Consider the following 19,347-nt stretch of genomic DNA (forward strand, 5'->3'; position numbering starts at 1 on the left):
TAAATCGTAGTAAAGTCATAATAGTTGTGTCCTCATTTTGTGAAGGATGTACACAAATATGCACGAATGACTGCATTAAAAAACAGCCGATTGCAGCAGGTTGGTTTTGATTACTTACAAAAATGTGATTTACCAAACATTTCACTATCATTATCATTATTATTATTATTATTATTATTACTACTATTTTCTAATTATTTTTTAGGTCAAAACAGAGCTAACGTTGTCAAAAATGAAGATGAAGAACGCGTTCCATTCATAGAAAGTGATATCCACAGACAGGAAACGATTATGTCTCCGCAAAGACTTCCCAAACAACAATATGTGGATGAGACTCCTCAAGGTAAAGAGACACCGTTGTTTCATTCAGTTTTAAAGTCATTTAATTCTATTTTATTCCACCATATTGAGTACTGTATGTGATAAATTGACACAAAATACATTATTTAAGGGCTCAAGCAGCAAAAAGAATCGATGCTATGAGTTATTTATACTTTGTCCCTAGGAAAAGTCGAGGATGTACGGAAAGTATTTGAAAACAACGGAAATACAGGGACGCGCACAGGTCAGTCCTTTTTCCCACCTCCAACTTCCACCAACATGAAATAATATGATACTGTATTTTCCGGTAGCCAAAAAAACCCCTATAAGTCGCACTGAAGTATAAATCGCATTTTTGGGGAAATTTATTTGATTAAATCCAAGACCAAGAACAGACATTTCATCTTGAAGTGCAATTTAAAATAATAACAGATGTATTTATTTATGCTGACATGGAAGACATTGAACTTTGTGTCAGTTTTTGTTGGAAAGTTTGGAAAAGCTCAGTAATTACAGAGTTCTTAACCATAAACCAGGTCAACAAATCTGTTAAACAGTAAATTCCACCATCGAATTCTGACCCGTCTCGCCTCAATGTTAGACTACAGGAGCTCTTGAATCCTGTGTTGTCACATGACCACAACCCTTTACTCTACTATTACATGCTGAAGAAATAGTCGATAATATTGACGTTAACAGGTGGACCGGCATTTCCAAGCAGACGTGAGCCAAAGCCAGCACATTGTCCAGGGCCGAGTGTGTCAAGAGGAGAGCGAAATCTGCCCAATCAAGAGCCTAATAATGTTTCTAACTTAGAGGAAGCTGGAGATGCAAACCCTAATCATTCTAATGAGGATGAATACAAAGATGCTCAAGAAGGTTTGACAATGAAAGAACTGCTCAACACATGTAGTCTGATAATGAAGAAGTAAAAGACATTGTTTGTACATTTGTGAATAGAACCGTCTCCAAGCAGTGAGACTGAAGTTAACCAGGATTTAGAGCCTACGCCAGAGAAGCAGGAGAGCAGCAGGACGATGGATTCAGACGAGCATCACGACCATGAGGAGGAGGAGGATGATGAACAGGGAAAGGGTGTGGCTGGTCTTTCACACTCTAGAGAGGCAGATCTAGATATGTCCATAGAAGGTCCAGAACAAATAGGTTTGTGTCCTCCTGATCGTTTAAAATGTTTTATTAGTTCTATTGTAGTATTTTTACTCGTCCAAGTACTGTAGTTTGATGTCCTCCCACTTAAGAAAGAGGGTGACATTCAAAGTTGATATTGATTAAAGAATTGGATCAAGATTTCAAACATGCCACACACATGGGAGGTATGTTTATTTAGTCGGTGTAATCCCTCATTCGTCCAGGCGTGTTCCATAGTAGAAAAAGCTTCAGTTGTAGTCATCTGGACTCAGTTTGAAAAAGTAGACGTTTCGACTCTCATCCAAGAGTCATTGTCAATAACAGAATTTAGGTCGAGAACTCCGATATTAATACTGTTCTGTGGTAAGACCCGCCCATTGGGAGGAGCCTTCCTGAAGTAGAAAGAGTTGTTTGTTTCAACAGAAACTCCCCCCTTGTATCTACCGAGCTAGCCTATTCAGAATCTTAATGGGCTGTTAAAACCTCTTTGTCTTAGTGAGACCCTGGCTCAACCACCCTGAGTACCTGATTAGCATTTGAATTCCCTGGTCCTGGTCCTCTACCTTTCCAGGGGTTCAGTAACCCATTATAGATAACAGGAAGATTAAACCTAAGCCCTCCATTTCTGTTTAAAGAAGGTCTTTCTTTTTTAACAAAAATAGCTTCCTTGACTCCTCTTTCAAACCATCTTTTCTCCCTGCTTAAAACCTTCACCTCACCGTCTTCAAACGAGTGATTAGAGGCTTCAAGATGGAGATGCACGGCGCTCTGAGGTCCTGAACTTGTATTTCTTCTGTGCTGATAAAGCCTCTTGTGTAGAGGCTGTTTTGTCTCACCTATGTACCGTTCTTTACAGCTTTCTTCACTGCATTGGATCGAATAAACTACATTGCTCTGTTTTTGAGTCGGCTATCCCTTATGTGTCTGGCCTGTCGGAAAAACTGCAGAGAATTTTTAGACAACACGAAGTCCCTGTTTATTTTAAACCAGGCAACACTTTAAGACAAAAACTGGTTCACCCAAAGGACAAATTGCCGACTCAAAAACAGAGCAATGTAGTTTATTCGATCCAATGCAGTGAAGAAAGCTGTAAAGAACGTTACATAGGTGAGACGAAACAGCCTCTACACAAGAGGCTTTATCAGCACAGAAGAAATACTAGTTCAGGTCCACAGAGCGCCGTGCATCTCCATCTTGAAGCCTCTAATCACTCGTTTGAAGACGGTGAGGTGAAGGTTTTAAGCAGGGAGAAGAGATGGTTTGAAAGAGGAGTCAAGGAAGCTATTTTTGTTAAAAAAGAAAGACCTTCTTTAAACAGAAATGGAGGGCTTAGGTTTAATCTTCCTGTTATCTATAATGGGTTACTGAACCCCTGGAAAGGTAGAGGACCAGGACCAGGGAATTCAAATGCTAATCAGGTACTCAGGGTGGTTGAGCCAGGGTCTCACTAAGACAAAGAGGTTTTAACAGCCCATTAAAATTCTGAATAGGCTCGGTAGATACAAGGGGGGAGTTTCTGTTGAAACAAACAACTCTTTCTACTTCAGGAAGGCTCCTCCCAATGGGCGGGTCTTACCACAGAACAGTATTAATATCGGAGTTCTCGACCTAAATTCTGTTATTGACAATGACTCTTGGATGAGAGTCGAAACGTCTACTTTTTCAAACTGAGTCCAGATGACTACAACTGAAGCTTTTTCTACTATGTTTATTTAGTATAATATATAAAGAGTTATGTGGGGCACCAGCCTTTTAAGGCAGTTACCTTTATCAAATCAAATATCTAAATTAATTCATTAAAAAACATGAATAGTTCGATCATCTGAAGGTTTGTGAGAACGTAACAGTGACATTGACCCCTTAGAAACGAATGAACACACTGACCAAACACCTAAATCGATAAATATGAATATGGAATTTGTAAATGAGTCATTAACAGGAGGAGATTCTAGATACAAATGTTCTAGATCTATCTATGGGTTAAAGATGATACTACGGCGATCTCCCGTGACCAGAAAGCAGTTGCACTGATCCACAGATGAGGCCAATTTGAAGTCCTGGATCCAAATTGTTGTAGACTTGAAAAAATTGCAAAAAGTATCTTGTTTGAGTTTGTTTCAGTCCAAATCAGATCATGCTGATGGGCACTGGCTAAATTATGGGGTGAAGTTAGCTTCCTTGTTCCTCTAGAATCTCTTTACCTCTTCTCTCTGGTCACGGGTCTTTAGTCCTTCAAGACCTGGATGGAACTGACCTGGTGGTTTGGCTTATCGAGCTCCCTGGGTTTTGTTTAATGTTCAACCAATCAGAATACATCCTAGTGCACGTAGTCAGCAGCAGCCATTGTAACCTCCTGATGAAATGTTTGCTGATCACCATATTACCAAATGACACAAATGAAAACATCCACATTTACATATCAATGCAAACAATATTGACAATATTGGCATTTTACACAATAAATTGATCATGTGGACAAAATCTTCAGATAATTAATTTTAATCCAGTTTCAAATTGATAGCAGTTATTTTTGAAAAGGTTTATTCCAACTTCCAAAGCAAGTCTCTGCTTGTTAAAGAATATTGTAAAAACAGTGGTCTGTGTGTTGACGCTTCAGCTCCAGTTGTGTTAAAGTTCTGAGGTCAGATGCAGATCGCTTAAACACTATTCACAGTGTAAATGCAACATGTGAGTAACTTCAGAGTTAATAGTAATAGATTACTCCTGCCTGGATAATGTTATTTGAATGTACGTTTGATAGAATTCAATAAAGTCATAGTATTCTTACACAGCTAATTCTTGGTTGACTAAGTTAAAGATGGACGTGATCCATTAGTAGAAAATGATATCCAGCAGCACACATACTGCCTCAGCACGAGCATTTGATTGAGACTTCTCACTAAATACACTGTTGAACATTTAGTCAACAGTAAAAATTGTGTGTAAAATGAATACAAAATACATAGTAGAAAAAGCTTCAGTTGTAGTCATCTGGACTCAGTTAGAAAAAATAGACGTTTCGACTCTCATCCAAGAGTCATTGTCAATAAAAGAATTTAGATCGAGAACTCCGATATTTATACTTTCGAGTTCTTGACCTAAATTCTGACTACAACTGAAGCTTTTTCTACAATGGAACACGCCTGGACGAATGAGGGATTACACCGACAACAAAATACATAATTGAAAAGCTCAAGGAGACAAAAGAAATGTAAAAATGATTCATTGCATGCAATTTGTTTTTTATGGTTTGTTTTGTAGAAATATTAGTCATTGATATTCATGTGTAAAATGTTTAATGAATCAGTAAATTGTCAACAGAACAAGAGTCTCCAAAGAGTGAGTCTGAAGAGAGCAGTGAGCCGCCGGATTCAGAGAAGAAGTCAGACGAGCCTCACAAAGACCATGAGGACGATGAACAGGAAAAGGATGATCTTTCAAGTTCTATTGAGTCAGGTCCAGATGAGACCACCAAAGCTCCACAACAGCCAGGTTTGAGCATTTGCTTTGGATTTCATCACCACCATGTGTGTTACAGAGAGATTTATCTTATGTTATGTTCTGTACGATAAGCTGTGTTTGACTGTCAAAACCATGCGATCATCAGTGAACCATGTACTTGTTTATTTCATATCATCATTCTTAATACTATCAGTCAGTTTTAAATTGTATATAACACTGGTGAAATACCTTTATTTTTAATGTGCACAATGTAACTGCTTCACTCCATGGAGCTCTTATTAATACCCAGGTAAAAGTATTTCCGTCATAGGTGCGGCTAAACAGAACAGTCTTTAGCTTAGATTTAAACACAGCCGGGGTGGGGGCCTGTCTCAAGGCTATTCCAGACCTTTGCCCCATAGAACTGGAATGCAGATTCTCTGTCTGGTCTTGACTCTGGCACCAGCAGGAGGCCGGTCCCTGAGGTCCTCAGAGTCCGAAATGGTTTATATGGCACTAACATGTCTGGGATGTACTTTGGTGCTAGGCCATGGAGAGACTTTTACACAAGCAGAGCTGCTTTAAAGTCTATTCTCTGAGCCACAGGGGGCAGTGCAGAGACCTGAGAACAGGACTAATGTGATCATACTTCCTGGTTCTAGTCAGGACCCGAGCAGCAGCGTTCTGGATGAACTGCAGCTGTTTTACAGCTCGTTTGGAGAGGCCACTGAGCCGTTACAGTAGTCTAATCTACTGGAGACAAACGCATGAATAAGTCTCTCCATGTCTGGTTGGGACACTATATTTTAAATTTTGGCAATGTTTTTCAGATGGAAGAAAGCTACTGATGTTATTGAATTGATGTAGCTGTATAAATTCAGGTCCTGAGTCCATTATTACTCCTACATTTTTTACCTTGTTTACAAGTTTTAGAGAGAGACTGGAGGTAATTGCTAACACTTTATCTTTTTCTGTGGGCCAAAGACGATGATTTCAGTCTTGTCTGAGTTCAGCTGGAGAAAGTTGTTTTGCATTCAGTCACTGATTTGTTGAAGGCAATGACAGTGAATTGACTGTCAGTGAGACATAGATCTGAGTGTCGTCAGCATAATTGTGATAGGACACAGCACTGTTTTTTATCAGCTGTCCCAATGGCAGCATGTACAGATTGAACAGAAGGGGTCCAAGGATTGACCTTGTCCTTGAAGAATGTGGCAAACTCATTGCACTTAAACGTGGAAATGAGTTCCAACTGCATTTGAGCTGGAGGGTTTGTCAATCTGTTTACTGTCGCAAACAGAATGCGGAAGTTTTTATTACTATTTCCAATTATTTCTGAGAAATAAGTTTCTATTGTTCTACATAGTAATTGGGCCTTGTTATTTGACCTTTAAGTCAGTAGGTTTATTGCCTTTAGGCAGATACTTTACTTAAAATACTACACTCCTTTTTTGTAAGCTTGAAATTATTATATTGAAACATTGATTCCATAAATGGAGACACGTTTTTGCCACAGCTACTTACTACAAATCTTTGATTGTGTTTGTATTTAATAGAATATTTAATTGTATCAAGTTCTGGATTAATAATTAAACTATCTACTGTACGTGACAGCCCTGTGACCTTTGACTGCAATGAGTCATTTAAAAGACAAAAGTCATTTCCTGACACACTTAACACATTAATTAAATTTTACGAATCAGAGACCATTTTTGATCAGATCTCACCAGTTTCTTAGATACACAACCTATTTATTCTCTGTACTGTTTTCAGGGTCAGGGGAGCGAGCCGATGAGTCCACACACCCACCTGCTTCCTCTTGGAGCCAACAGAACAAGCAAACCAAGGGCACTGATGGTGATCTCACAGAGGAGGACAACCCACTGCATGACTGAGACGAAAGACGAGACTGACAAAGAATCTGACTCAAGAAAGAAATGTAGTAGGTGAGTCCAAAGTGGAGCAGCCGGACGCGACAGGGGACAATGAAAACAATAAAGCATGACCGGGTCAAAGCTGAGCGCTGTGGATGTCACACGTGGTACAAGAGAAGAGGCTTTAGTCGTGTTAAGGGATCATCTCAAAATGGGTTGAAGCTGAAAAGACTTAATATTTTTCGTCACCTACATTTCTTCTTTTTGTTGCTTTGAAGCTTCAATACATCGTTGTGGCAGTAATTGTTTTGAAATGCTAAAAAACTCTCTCAGCAAAGAGCACCGTGCGCATGGTGCGTTGTGATTACGGCGCGCAGTGGCCTGTGCGAGGGAGCACCCGCCCCGCTCCCCGCGCAGTGGCCTGTGCGAGGGAGCACCCGCCCCGCTCCCCGCGCCGTGGCCAGTGCGAGGGAGCACCCGCCCCGCTCCCTGCGCTCGCCACGGCGTGCCGAGGACCATGTGGATTGAGTAAACAAACATGCGCAACAGGTGACATTATTTGGAGAATTCATAACTTCTACTGATAAACATACCAAAGGATGTTCAGAGATGTTCACTATAGGTAAGCAGGGTCTATCAAGCTACTATCGTTTTATCAACGCATACAATTTTATGTCAAGCCAGTCTTTCGTCTTTTGAGGGGGGGAGGGGGTCCAGAGAGAGACGAAATTTTTTTACTTCTTTTCAGCTTCAACCCATTTTGAGATGATCCCTAAAGACTTGGTTGGTCATTTGATGTGATTATTTGGGTCTTGGTAATGGTAAATAGTTTTGAAGAACCACAAGATAATTAAGTCAAGACAATTTATATGACACATTTAAAACGACAGCTGTTGCACCAAAGTGCACATTATGTGCAACTTTTTTCAATCACGAAAAATTCGCGACCCCCAAACATAAAAAAGTTGATAAAGTATCTTAATGTCTAGTATTTTATTTTATTTTGAAGATATAGACCTATATGAATTATTTGGTAGGCCAAGCCTTGTTTAAAACTATTTTTTACCTCATATCATCTGGGGACCCCCTGGAATCATTTTGCGACCCCCTGATATAGACTATATAATATATAGGCCATTATTGATATATGTGTGCAATGTATCAGTTATTTCTAATAACTAATTAATGTAAGAGTACTTTAACATAACATACTAACTAACATTATATTTTTAACAAATGATTGATGGATGTCTGAAGTAAATATATGTATATATTGTCATTATTAACTGCCCATACAAAAGCTGCTTTAAAATACTCCTTTTTTAACATTAACATAACGTAAATCATTGAGATAATTTTAAGCTCTGTGTTTTTATAACTTTCCTCTGTTGATTGGTGCTTATGCAATATCTTGTTATATGTACCTTTTGGGATTTTTCAAATCTTGTAAATTGTGAATATTTTGTATAATTTCCATTAAAGGTGTTTGTAATGTCATCGATATGACACCAAGTTAAACCATTAAAGAAGGACCAGGACCACAGCGGACGTTTTGTTGAGTTTAATTTCCTCTCCAGATGGTGAAAAGACATTGCCTTGTAAGAGCTTCTACGTTGATGGCGACAGATAGCAATCAGACTGCTGGCCTTTCCATGTGTATATATATATGTGTATGTGTGTATATATATGTATATATATATATATATATATATATATATATACACACACACATATATATACACACATATACATATATATACACATGGAAAGGCCAGCAGTCTGATTGCTATCTGTCGCCATCAACGTAGAAACTCTTACAAGGCAATGCCTTTTCACCATCTGGAGAGGAAATTAAACTCAACACTTGTATATATATGCACCCATGGGGGTGTCCCACCACGGCAGCGTCACTCTCATGAAGTCCTACACACATATACACAGGGTGGCACAGGCGCCTGCAGAGAACCAGAAATGAGAGAATTATAGTTGACATTTTACGACAAGTAAAAAGGATTATTCATTGAACTGACTCATTACAAACTGCTGAATAAAGTATTTTAAAAAACTTCTTTGGGAAATCTGTGTATTGGTGTCATGTGTCATCTAAAATTCCATTTGCATCTACAAAAATTTAATTTAAAAGTTGCACAAAATTCTATCGTTAATTTAAAATTTACATAAAAAAATAGCTATATTGATTAAAACATTGATTGATTTTTACTAGCTTAAGTTATTTTTTCTCTTTTTAAGTTAAAAAATGACCAGTAAGCTTTATTAGATGTGATAGTATTGCGTGAAATGGCGATGAGAGAGAGGGAAAGACATTCGGCAAATTGTCGAAGCTGGATTCAAACTGACGCTGCGACCTGCACACTGCACACAGGATCCTGGCATGTGTGCTATCCACTCTGCCATCGAGCGGCTTTAAGGACAGATAATCCTAGATCCATGGGACAGCACAGTGAATATGACACACGCGTGCGTAAAGTAGTGCCATAAACCCCGCCCTCTTTCCAAAGGGCATTTCCGACGCACACCGGAAGTCACAGGTGCTGCTGCAGGTGTCGGTCCAGAGTTTCTCCCAAACGCTTTTACGCACGGATTAGTTTGGGACGTCTTTAGTCCTCTCACTTTACCACTCATTTCCGTTTGCATTGCTCTGTTTACATCGTTTGCTGCTGGTCACTGTCCTCTTGGATCAGAAGTCTGAATGTGGAAGTGAAAGTTGGATTAAACGTGCGTCGCGTCTCCAGACCGTGCGCAATGGCTCTGCTGTATTTCCACTGGTGGTTCATCCTGAATCTAACTTTGGGTGAGTTTTTGAATCTTCACTGTCGGTTTTCTGTGAGTAAAGTGTGTTTGGAGGAGGCGTGAGAACTGCACTCCCGTGAGATAAAACTGCACTTGTTTTCTGAGACTGCTGGGAAGCGAGAACCTGTCCCCTGTGTCCCCTTATGGTAAATGCCTTTAAGGCTTTATTACGCCTAACTTTCGGTTTCTCCATTCTTTTTCTAGCCTATAACACTTCCGATGGCAAAACATATAAATCAAGCAATTGACTTTTATTCAAAATCTAATTGGGAAACAAGAAAATAAGTAGATCTAATGTTAGTATGATTATAAGAGGTGCTAAAGAAAAGGTTTAACATACATTTTACTAGATTGCCTACAACAAATTGTATAGATATATTGTAAGACTGTAAACAATTAGGACATGTTTAGTCATTTTGTCAAGTGGAACTGAAATGAATTGAGTTTATGTCATCATCTCACTCGCACTAAAGTATTCCAAATCCCAATGTAGCATCTTAATTAAAATGAACTAACTTGTTTATGTAATAATGTTGTAATAATCTGTTGTGCAGTTGCAGGTCAGTATTATGTCCTTAAAGGTAGAGAGGCCATCCTGACTCCGTCCCTCCCCAAAGCTCCTGATGACATTCTGTGGAAGCACAATGGGGATAAAGTCATCACGTTTAACACTGCAGAGGAGTGTGTGTTTGGCTCGTATGAAGGACGGGTCACGCTGGCCTGGACCACAGCTGAACTCTCCATCGCAGACGTCAGATATGAGGACAGTGGAGAGTACGAGCTGGAAGCCTTCATCGGAGACCGGCCTCACCAATCACAGTTCATGCTCAAGGTCCTAGGTCAGTAAAAGGTCATGCGGAGTCTTTATTTCCAATCATTGTACACGGAATCCTTTATATCTAGCAAATATTCATGTTGTGACAAGCCTAGTTTTAATCTTTTGTTGCATAACGTTTGGGTTGATAAATAGAGGTTATCAGATTGTATTGTTACAATTCTAAAATATCAAATTTGATTTCAATACTAAGGAAAAAGGTTGATACGCAATCCAAAGTTCAAGACCAGTGTGATCAAGTTGTTTATGTATTTTATTATTATAATTATCTGATCTCATACTAGTTCTAAATCTTCTGATACTAATACTAAGGAAATCTTTTTGTTAATATTTATTTTTCTGATACTAGTTTTAGAAGCTGTATTGATACAGCGTGAGACTGTTCAAAATGTTGGGGTTTTTAATATTTTTAGTATTTTTTCAATTATATCAATAAAACAACCAGATTTTTTTTTTTTTTAATTAAACGTTTTACTTGTACCCTTTTTTATAATGCTTATTTTTTAATTTAGTCCTTCTTATTACTTAAATTAATGCCATTATTGACTTGACTTGAATTGACATGGTGGTTGCACACATACAGAGACCGTTTCAGTTTTGATTTTCATTGAAAATAAATATAAAAAATAACTATTTGTCACCACCTCTACAACGTTCTGTTTGAATTGTAAAGACTATTATGATTATTAGTCCTTTGTTGATTTGATCTTGCGCAGACAAAGTTTCCGTTCCCGTGATAAGATGTGAGATGAGCGAAGAGAGCGGTGACGGTCATAATCGTTCTGCCACACTGCTCTGCTCTTCGGAGTCCGACACTCCTGAAGCTCTGACGATTAAATGGAACGTGGACGGTGAAAGTCACCAGGGCCAGACCTTACCCATCGCCCTGGGCAACAAGCAGGACGACATCACATACAGCTGCACCGCAAATAACCCCCTGCTACAGGAAACCAGCAGCTTCATGGCCAAAGACTGCTACACAGGTTCTACTACTTCTGTTATAGAAAAAAATCTAAATCATTTCATCGCTTGATCGTCTCGTAGATATGTATTCACCAGGGCTACATAACAATATGTTGCACAAATATCAAAGCAATTTAGTAAAAACCCAAGATTGCTTGAAATAAACTATATTGTAATAATAACACTAAGGTTCTCTTCATCTGAGAAGTGAAAATGTAAAAAAGACGAGACAAGATTTTCTTCTGATTTGTCTTAATTCAGCCTTTTTTGTCGTTAGTTTATTCTTTAGTAAATCACATTTTTACTTGTTAGTTTCATTCAAGCAAACTATCTGTGTCAAAATATAGAAATATTTTATCACATGTTTTCATATTGTGCAGTTCTAGTATTAAATTACATAATGGGTCAGTGGCTTTCATTATCTTATTTAACACGCTTTACTCTAATGTATTGTTTATTCATTCTGTCATTACCTTTTGATTCTTTATTTTGCAGAAAGAACTGCTCAGACTCAGGATGTACTTGTACCTGTACTCGTACTCATAAGCCTTGTCATCCTTCTGGTAGTTTGCTTTCTTTGCTTCAAGTTTCGAAATGAATTAAAGAGAGGTACCTGTCGTTTTTGTTGACCATATTACTTTTTCTTTATAAATATTTTAAATCGTAGTAAAGTCATAATAGTTGTGTCCTCATTTTGTGAAGGATGTACACAAATATGCACGAATGACTGCATTAAAAAACAGCCGATTGCAGCAGGTTGGTTTTGATTACTTACAAAAATGTGATTTACCAAACATTTCACTATCATTATCATTATTATTATTATTATTATTATTACTACTATTTTCTAATTCTTTTTTAGGTCAAAACAGAGCTAACGTTGTCAAAAATGAAGATGAAGAACGCGTTCCATTCATAGAAAGTGATATCCACAGACAGGAAACGATTATGTCTCCGCAAAGACTTCCCAAACAACAATATGTGGATGAGACTCCTCAAGGTAAAGAGACACCGTTGTTTCATTCAGTTTTAAAGTCATTTAATTCTATTTTATTCCACCATATTGAGTACTGTATGTGATAAATTGACACAAAATACATTATTTAAGGGCTCAAGCAGCAAAAAGAATCGATGCTATGAGTTATTTATACTTTGTCCCTAGGAAAAGTCGAGGATGTACGGAAAGTATTTGAAAACAACGGAAATACAGGGACGCGCACAGGTCAGTCCTTTTTCCCACCTCCAACTTCCACCAACATGAAATAATATGATACTGTATTTTCCGGTAGCCAAAAAAACCCCTATAAGTCGCACTGAAGTATAAATCGCATTTTTGGGGAAATTTATTTGATTAAATCCAAGACCAAGAACAGACATTTCATCTTGAAGTGCAATTTAAAATAATAACAGATGTATTTATTTATGCTGACATGGAAGACATTGAACTTTGTGTCAGTTTTTGTTGGAAAGTTTGGAAAAGCTCAGTAATTACAGAGTTCTTAACCATAAACCAGGTCAACAAATCTGTTAAACAGTAAATTCCACCATCGAATTCTGACCCGTCTCGCCTCAATGTTAGACTACAGGAGCTCTTGAATCCTGTGTTGTCACATGACCACAACCCTTTACTCTACTATTACATGCTGAAGAAATAGTCGATAATATTGACGTTAACAGGTGGACCGGCATTTCCAAGCAGACGTGAGCCAAAGCCAGCACATTGTCCAGGGCCGAGTGTGTCAAGAGGAGAGCGAAATCTGCCCAATCAAGAGCCTAATAATGTTTCTAACTTAGAGGAAGCTGGAGATGCAAACCCTAATCATTCTAATGAGGATGAATACAAAGATGCTCAAGAAGGTTTGACAATGAAAGAACTGCTCAACACATGTAGTCTGATAATGAAGAAGTAAAAGACATTGTTTGTACATTTGTGAATAGAACCGTCTCCAAGCAGTGAGACTGAAGTTAACCAGGATTTAGAGCCTACGCCAGAGAAGCAGGAGAGCAGCAGGACGATGGATTCAGACGAGCATCACGACCATGAGGAGGAGGAGGATGATGAACAGGGAAAGGGTGTGGCTGGTCTTTCACACTCTAGAGAGGCAGATCTAGATATGTCCATAGAAGGTCCAGAACAAATAGGTTTGTGTCCTGATCGTTTAAAATGTTTTATTAGTTCTATTGTAGTATTTTTACTCGTCCAAGTACTGTAGTTTGATGTCCTCCCACTTAAGAAAGAGGGTGACATTCAAAGTTGATATTGATTAAATAATTGGATCAAGAGTTCAAACATGCCACACACATGGGAGGTATGTTTATTTAGTATAATATATATAAAGAATTATGTGGGGCACCAGCCTTTTTAGGCAGTTACCTTTATCAAATCAAATATCTAAATTCATTCATTAAAAAACATTTATTATACATTATTCCAACTTCCAAAGCAAGTCTCTGCTTGTTAAAGAATATTGTAGTGGTCTGTGTGTTGACACTTCCTCTAGTTCTCTTAAAGTTCTGAGGTCAGATGCAGGTCGCTTAAACACTATTCACAGTGTAAATGCAACATGTGAGTAACTTCAGAGTTAATAGTAATAGATCACTCCTTTGTAGATAATGTTATTTGAATGTACGTTTGATAGAATTCAATAAAGTCATAGTATTCTTACACAGCTAATTCTTGGCTGACTAAGTTAAAGATGGACGTGATCCATTAGTAGAAAATGATATCCAGCAGCACACATACTGCCTCAGCACGAGCATTTGATTGAGACACAGGAAAGAATGCACAGAGGAAAAGTTGTAGCATTTCAAAATACTCAATTGAAAATGTATGTAAAATGAATACAAAATACATAATGGAAAAGCTCAAGGAGACAACAGAAGTAAACAACAAAATGTAAAAATAATTGCTTGCAATTTGTTTTTTATGCTTTGTTTTGTAGAAATATTAGTCATTGATATTCATGTGTACAATGTTTAATGAATCAGTAAATTGTCAACAGAACAAGAGTCTCCAAAGAGTGAGTCTGAAGAGAGCAGTGAGCCGCCGGATTCAGAGAAGAAGTCAGATGAGCCTCACAAAGACCATGAGGACGATGAACAGGAAAAGGATGATCTTTCAAGTTCTATTGAGTCAGATCCAGATGAGACCACCAAAGCTCCACAACAGCCAGGTTTGAGCATTTACTTTGGATTTCATCACCACCATGTGTGTTACAGAGAGATTTATCTTATGTTATGTTCTGTACGATAAGCTGTGTTTGACTGTCAAAACCATGCGATCATCAGTGAACCATGTACTTGTTTATTTCATATCATCATTCTTAATACTATCAGTCAGTTTTAAATTGTATATAACACTGGTGAAATACCTTTATTTTTAATGTGCACAATGTAACTGCTTCACTCCATGGAGCTCTTATTGTTTTGCCTGGACAATGTTATTTGAATGTTCGTTTGATAGAATTCATTTAAGTGATAGTATTCTTAACATTTTGTATACAGTTTTGGAGCCCCAACGACACAAGCAGAGCAGTGATGAAAATGTGCAACCTACAAATGAAGAGCAAACTGGATTAACTGAACAAGCAACACCAGACCATGAAGTGGATAAGGACCCACAGAAAGACTCAGATGAGCCTGTTTTAATGCCACCAACCGCAGCTTCTGAACAGACAGGTTTGACTATTTCAATATTTAGACTGTCAAAAGTAAATAAAACATGTGTTTGCAATATAAAGTACATTTTTACCAGGAAATACTACATAGTGTATAATTTCCTCACCTTTCTATGAGCAGAGTCCTCTCCTCAGAGCAGTGCATCTCCTGTTCATGCAGCTGAACCTGAGAGCAAAGAACAGACCAATCCTGATGAAGAATCAAACACTGACACAGAGAAAAGGGTTTCATCAAGCGACACTTTAAACCATGAGAGTGTGACCTCAGACAATAAAGAAGTGGAAGAATCTGGACAGTCCAATGATTCACACATGTCACAATCACGAGGTATGAAAGTGATATGCTATAATAATGAAATCATTGTTTATACACTTTACTGATCTATACTGGGCATTGCTCCTGGACTATTTCCTCCTCATATTTCAAAACAAATAAAGAGTAATATTCATGTGTAAAATGTTTAATGAATCAGTAAATTGTCAACAGAACAAGAGTCTCCAAAGAGTGAGTCTGAAGAGAGCAGTGAGCCGCCGGATTCAGAGAAGAAGTCAGATGAGCCTCACAAAGACCATGAGGACGATGAACAGGAAAAGGATGATCTTTCAAGTTCTATTGAGTCAGGTCCAGATGAGACCACCAAAGCTCCACAACAGCCAGGTTTGAGCATTTACTTTGGATTTCATCACCACCATGTGTGTTACAGAGAGATTTATCTTATGTTATGTTCTGTACGATAAGCTGTGTTTGACTGTCAAAACCATGCGATCATCAGTGAACCATGTACTTGTTTATTTCATATCATCATTCTTTATACTATCATTCAGTTTTAAATTGTATATAACACTGGTGAAATACCTTTATTTTTAATGTGCACAATGTAACTGCTTCACTCCATGGAGCTCTTATTGTTTTGCCTGGACAATGTTATTTGAATGTTCGTTTGATAGAATTCATTTAAGTGATAGTATTCTTAACATTTTGTATACAGTTTTGGAGCCCCAACGACACAAGCAGAGCAGTGATGAAAATGTGCAACCTACAAATGAAGAGCAAACTGGATTAACTGAACAAGCAACACCAGACCATGAAGTGGATAAGGACCCACAGAAAGACTCAGATGAGCCTGTTTTAATGCCACCAACCGCAGCTTCTGAACAGACAGGTTTGACTATTTCAATTTATACTTTCATTCAGTTTTAAATTGTATTTAACACTAGTGAAATACCTTTATTTTTAAGGCGCACAATGTAACATTTCTGGTGGAGGGTCCGCTAACTGCTTCACTCCATGGAGCTCTTATTGCTTTGCTTGGCATGGCAGGATGGCATTAAACTTAAAATGTTGCATTTATTAAAATACAAGTTTATTTATTGGGTTGAAAAACCAAAGCAGAAACTTGAACAAGGTTAGGGTTCTCCCTCCACAGATTTGACCTGTAATTAGGCCTTTAAGTCAGTAAGTTTATTGCATTTAGTGTAGAATATTCCAAGCAGGTACTTATTACTTAAAATACTACACTCCTTTCTGTAAGCTTGAAATTACCTTTATTGAAACATTGATTCCATAAATGGAAACACATTTTTGCCACAGCTACTTACTACAAATCTTTGATTGTTTTTGTATTTAATAGAAAATGTAATCGTATCAAGTTCTGGATTAATAATTAAACTATCTACAGTACGTGACAGCCCTATGACTTTTGACTGCAATAAGTCATTTAAAAGACAAAAGTCATTTCCTGACACACTTAATACATAAATTCAGTTTTATGAATCGGAGACAATGCTTTTTTGATCAGATCTCACCAGTTTCTTAGATACACAACCTATTTATTCTCTGTACTGTTTTCAGGGTCAGGGGAGCGAGCCGATGAGTCCACACACCCACCTGCTTCCTCTTGGAGCCAACAGAACAAGCAAACCAAGGGCACTGATGGTGATCTCACAGAGGAGGACAACCCACTGCATGACTGAGACGAAAGACGAGACTGACAAAGAATCTGACTCAAGAAAGAAATGTAGTAGGTGAGTCCAAAGTGGAGCAGCCGGACGCGACGGGGGACAATGAAAACAATAAAGCATGACCGGGTCAAAGCTGAGCGCTGTGGATGTCACACGTGGTACAAGAGAAGCAGCTTTAGTCGTGTTAAAGACTTGGTTGGTCATTTGATGTTATTATTTGGGTCTTGGTAATGGTAAATAGTTTTGAAGAACCACAAGATAATCAAGCCAAGCCAATTTATATGGCCCATTTAAATCGACGCTGTTGCACCAAAGTGCACATTATATAGACCAGTGGTTCACAACTTTTTTCAGCCATGACCCTGATAATAACAACCGTTGGCATTTGCGACCCCCAAACATAAAAAGTTCATAAAGTAGCTTCATGTCTAGTGTTTGATTTTATTTTGAAGGTATAGATCTAAATTAATTATTTGGTAGGCCAAGCCTTGTTTTAAAACTATTGTGTCAATTCAAAATGTTTACCTCATATCATCTGGGGACCCCCTGGAATCATTTTGCGACCCCCTGATATAGACTATATAATATATAGGCCATTATTGATATATGTGTGCAACGTATCAGTTATTTCTAATAACTAATTAATGTAAGAGTACTTTAACATAACATACTAACTAACATTATATTTTTAACAAATGATTGATGGATGTCTGAAGTAAATATATGTATATATTGTCATTATTAACTGCCCATACAAAAGCTGCTTTAAAATACTTCTTTTTTAACATTAACAGTATTTTAGCCTTCCACTTTTTACTATGTAAATCATTGAGATCATTTTAAGCTCTGTGTTTTAATAACTTTCCACTGTTGATTGGTGCTTATGCAATATCTTGTTTTATGTACCTTTGTTTTGTTTTTTTAAATCTTGTAAATTATGAATATTTTGTTTAATTTCCAGTAAAAGTGTTTATAATTCATGACCACAGTTTCTTATTAGCATTGTTGTATTCAAGTTTTGCTCTAAAACACACTTTTGCAATCCATAGAAGAATAAAGGCCAAAATTATTTGGGGAAATCCAGAAGATGACATTTATCAGGCAAAATATGAGCTCTTAAATGTAATTCAATACTTGAAATGGAAGTAGATCTGTGCTTGAGACTGACGTGTGATGCAAGAACATCTTTCTTCTGTAGGGGGCAGTGTTTGTCAGCTTTTATGACCTCTCCTCTGCTAGAGGAGAATTAGTTTACATTTTCCATCCCTGGTTAGGATGATAAATATCAGTGTGGTGAGCATAGCTTTAGTTCAGATGCACACATCATAAACACCAGTTTCAAGGTAAAAACAGAACATCATAAAATCTTTTCCGATTGACTAGCATCTCTGAATGGAATTTGTGTGACTTAATTTCCCCTTTTCAGAGTATTTAATCAGCTGCCATACAACATGATGATAACCAAAAGGGAAACTTTCAGTCCACTGTGCTTTGATATAAAGGCGTGTTGGCTAGTTTATTTATTGGGTTGAAAAACCAAAGCAGAAACTTGAACAACAAGGTTAGGGTTCTCCCTCCACAGATTTGACCTGTAATTTGGCCTTTAAGTCAGTAAGTTTATTGCCTTTAGTGTAGAATATTCCAAGCAGGTACTTATTACTTAAAATACTACAGTCCTTTCTGTAAGCTTGAAATTAATAAATATTGTGCAGATTCATCTGTCCACTAGAAGAGCAGGGCTGATGTACAAGAAGATTATTGGGACGCTGTCATTTTTGCATTTCCCTAAATTGATTTCAGGTAATTCAGTTATTTACAACACACACTGTGTGGATCATTGTCTTTCTTGCCCATGTGAGTACAGATCCAATAGGCTATAATATAGTTACTATATGCATCCCAGTGGGGAATATTTAACAGTTACATTATTACCAAGAAGGAAAAGTATAAATTGTTTTATAAATCTTTAACTCATATTCACATCGGTAGGCCAGTGTTGGCCTTGGTAGGCCAACACAAGTTTGTCACAGCTTTTTATACTGGATAGGCTTTGAAAACAATTTCACAATCTCAAATGGCCTATAGGCCTACTAAAGCCTGTCTGCTGAATTTTAAACCAAATTTGAAAATCGTATTTTTACTGTTATGACCAGTGCCCTCTAGTGCACTCCGATTTACATCCAGCCCATGTGATACAATCCTATTCTCCCACAGCTGAGGCCAGTGCAGGGACCATGGGAGAAAGTCATGCCTGATTAGTTCACAGCAGCAGTCTGTGCTCCACTTCCACCTGACCTGCGGGCCCAGGGAAGGA

At 37.8% G+C, this 19,347-nt stretch overlaps 3 protein-coding genes across 3 annotated transcripts; all 3 read left to right on the forward strand.

Annotated features, from left to right (window-relative positions):
• The first annotated feature begins 213 nt into the window (after positions 1-213).
• LOC140360079 (uncharacterized) lies at positions 214-17,432 on the forward strand. The gene is made up of 8 exons (XM_072445396.1): positions 214-343; positions 506-565; positions 1,021-1,200; positions 1,282-1,485; positions 4,792-4,962; positions 15,232-15,399; positions 15,559-15,729; positions 16,924-17,432. The coding sequence occupies exons 1-8, from the start codon at positions 292-294 to the stop codon at positions 17,043-17,045; spliced, it is 1,128 nt and encodes a 375-aa protein (XP_072301497.1). The 5' UTR covers positions 214-291; the 3' UTR covers positions 17,046-17,432.
• LOC140359262 (lymphocyte function-associated antigen 3-like) lies at positions 9,450-11,940 on the forward strand. The gene is made up of 4 exons (XM_072444121.1): positions 9,450-9,597; positions 10,151-10,435; positions 11,148-11,428; positions 11,890-11,940. The coding sequence occupies exons 1-4, from the start codon at positions 9,549-9,551 to the stop codon at positions 11,938-11,940; spliced, it is 666 nt and encodes a 221-aa protein (XP_072300222.1). The 5' UTR covers positions 9,450-9,548.
• LOC140359263 (uncharacterized) lies at positions 12,265-14,868 on the forward strand. The gene is made up of 6 exons (XM_072444122.1): positions 12,265-12,394; positions 12,557-12,616; positions 13,072-13,251; positions 13,333-13,536; positions 14,397-14,567; positions 14,858-14,868. The coding sequence occupies exons 1-6, from the start codon at positions 12,343-12,345 to the stop codon at positions 14,866-14,868; spliced, it is 678 nt and encodes a 225-aa protein (XP_072300223.1). The 5' UTR covers positions 12,265-12,342.
• Positions 17,433-19,347: the final 1,915 nt, after the last annotated feature.

This window comes from Eucyclogobius newberryi, unplaced genomic scaffold, assembly GCF_026437365.1.
Source record: "Eucyclogobius newberryi isolate DKJ021-1_F unplaced genomic scaffold, fEucNew1.0.hap1 SCAF_14, whole genome shotgun sequence".
Lineage (NCBI taxonomy): Eukaryota > Metazoa > Chordata > Actinopteri > Gobiiformes > Gobiidae > Eucyclogobius > Eucyclogobius newberryi.

Excerpts from the sequence above, each read along its gene's own strand:
- LOC140360079 (XM_072445396.1), top strand. The coding sequence starts at position 292 with ATGTCTCCGCAAAGACTTCCCAAACAACAATATGTGGATGAGACTCCT. Across the intron at positions 1,486-4,791 it reads AGAAGGTCCAGAACAAATAG|AACAAGAGTCTCCAAAGAGT; the intron begins GTTTGTGTCCTC and ends AATTGTCAACAG. Across the intron at positions 4,963-15,231 it reads CAAAGCTCCACAACAGCCAG|CTGAACCTGAGAGCAAAGAA; the intron begins GTTTGAGCATTT and ends CTGTTCATGCAG.
- LOC140359262 (XM_072444121.1), top strand. The coding sequence starts at position 9,549 with ATGGCTCTGCTGTATTTCCACTGGTGGTTCATCCTGAATCTAACTTTG. Across the intron at positions 9,598-10,150 it reads CATCCTGAATCTAACTTTGG|TTGCAGGTCAGTATTATGTC; the intron begins GTGAGTTTTTGA and ends TCTGTTGTGCAG. Across the intron at positions 10,436-11,147 it reads GTTCATGCTCAAGGTCCTAG|ACAAAGTTTCCGTTCCCGTG; the intron begins GTCAGTAAAAGG and ends GATCTTGCGCAG.
- LOC140359263 (XM_072444122.1), top strand. The coding sequence starts at position 12,343 with ATGTCTCCGCAAAGACTTCCCAAACAACAATATGTGGATGAGACTCCT. Across the intron at positions 12,617-13,071 it reads AAATACAGGGACGCGCACAG|GTGGACCGGCATTTCCAAGC; the intron begins GTCAGTCCTTTT and ends TGACGTTAACAG. Across the intron at positions 13,252-13,332 it reads ATACAAAGATGCTCAAGAAG|AACCGTCTCCAAGCAGTGAG; the intron begins GTTTGACAATGA and ends ATTTGTGAATAG.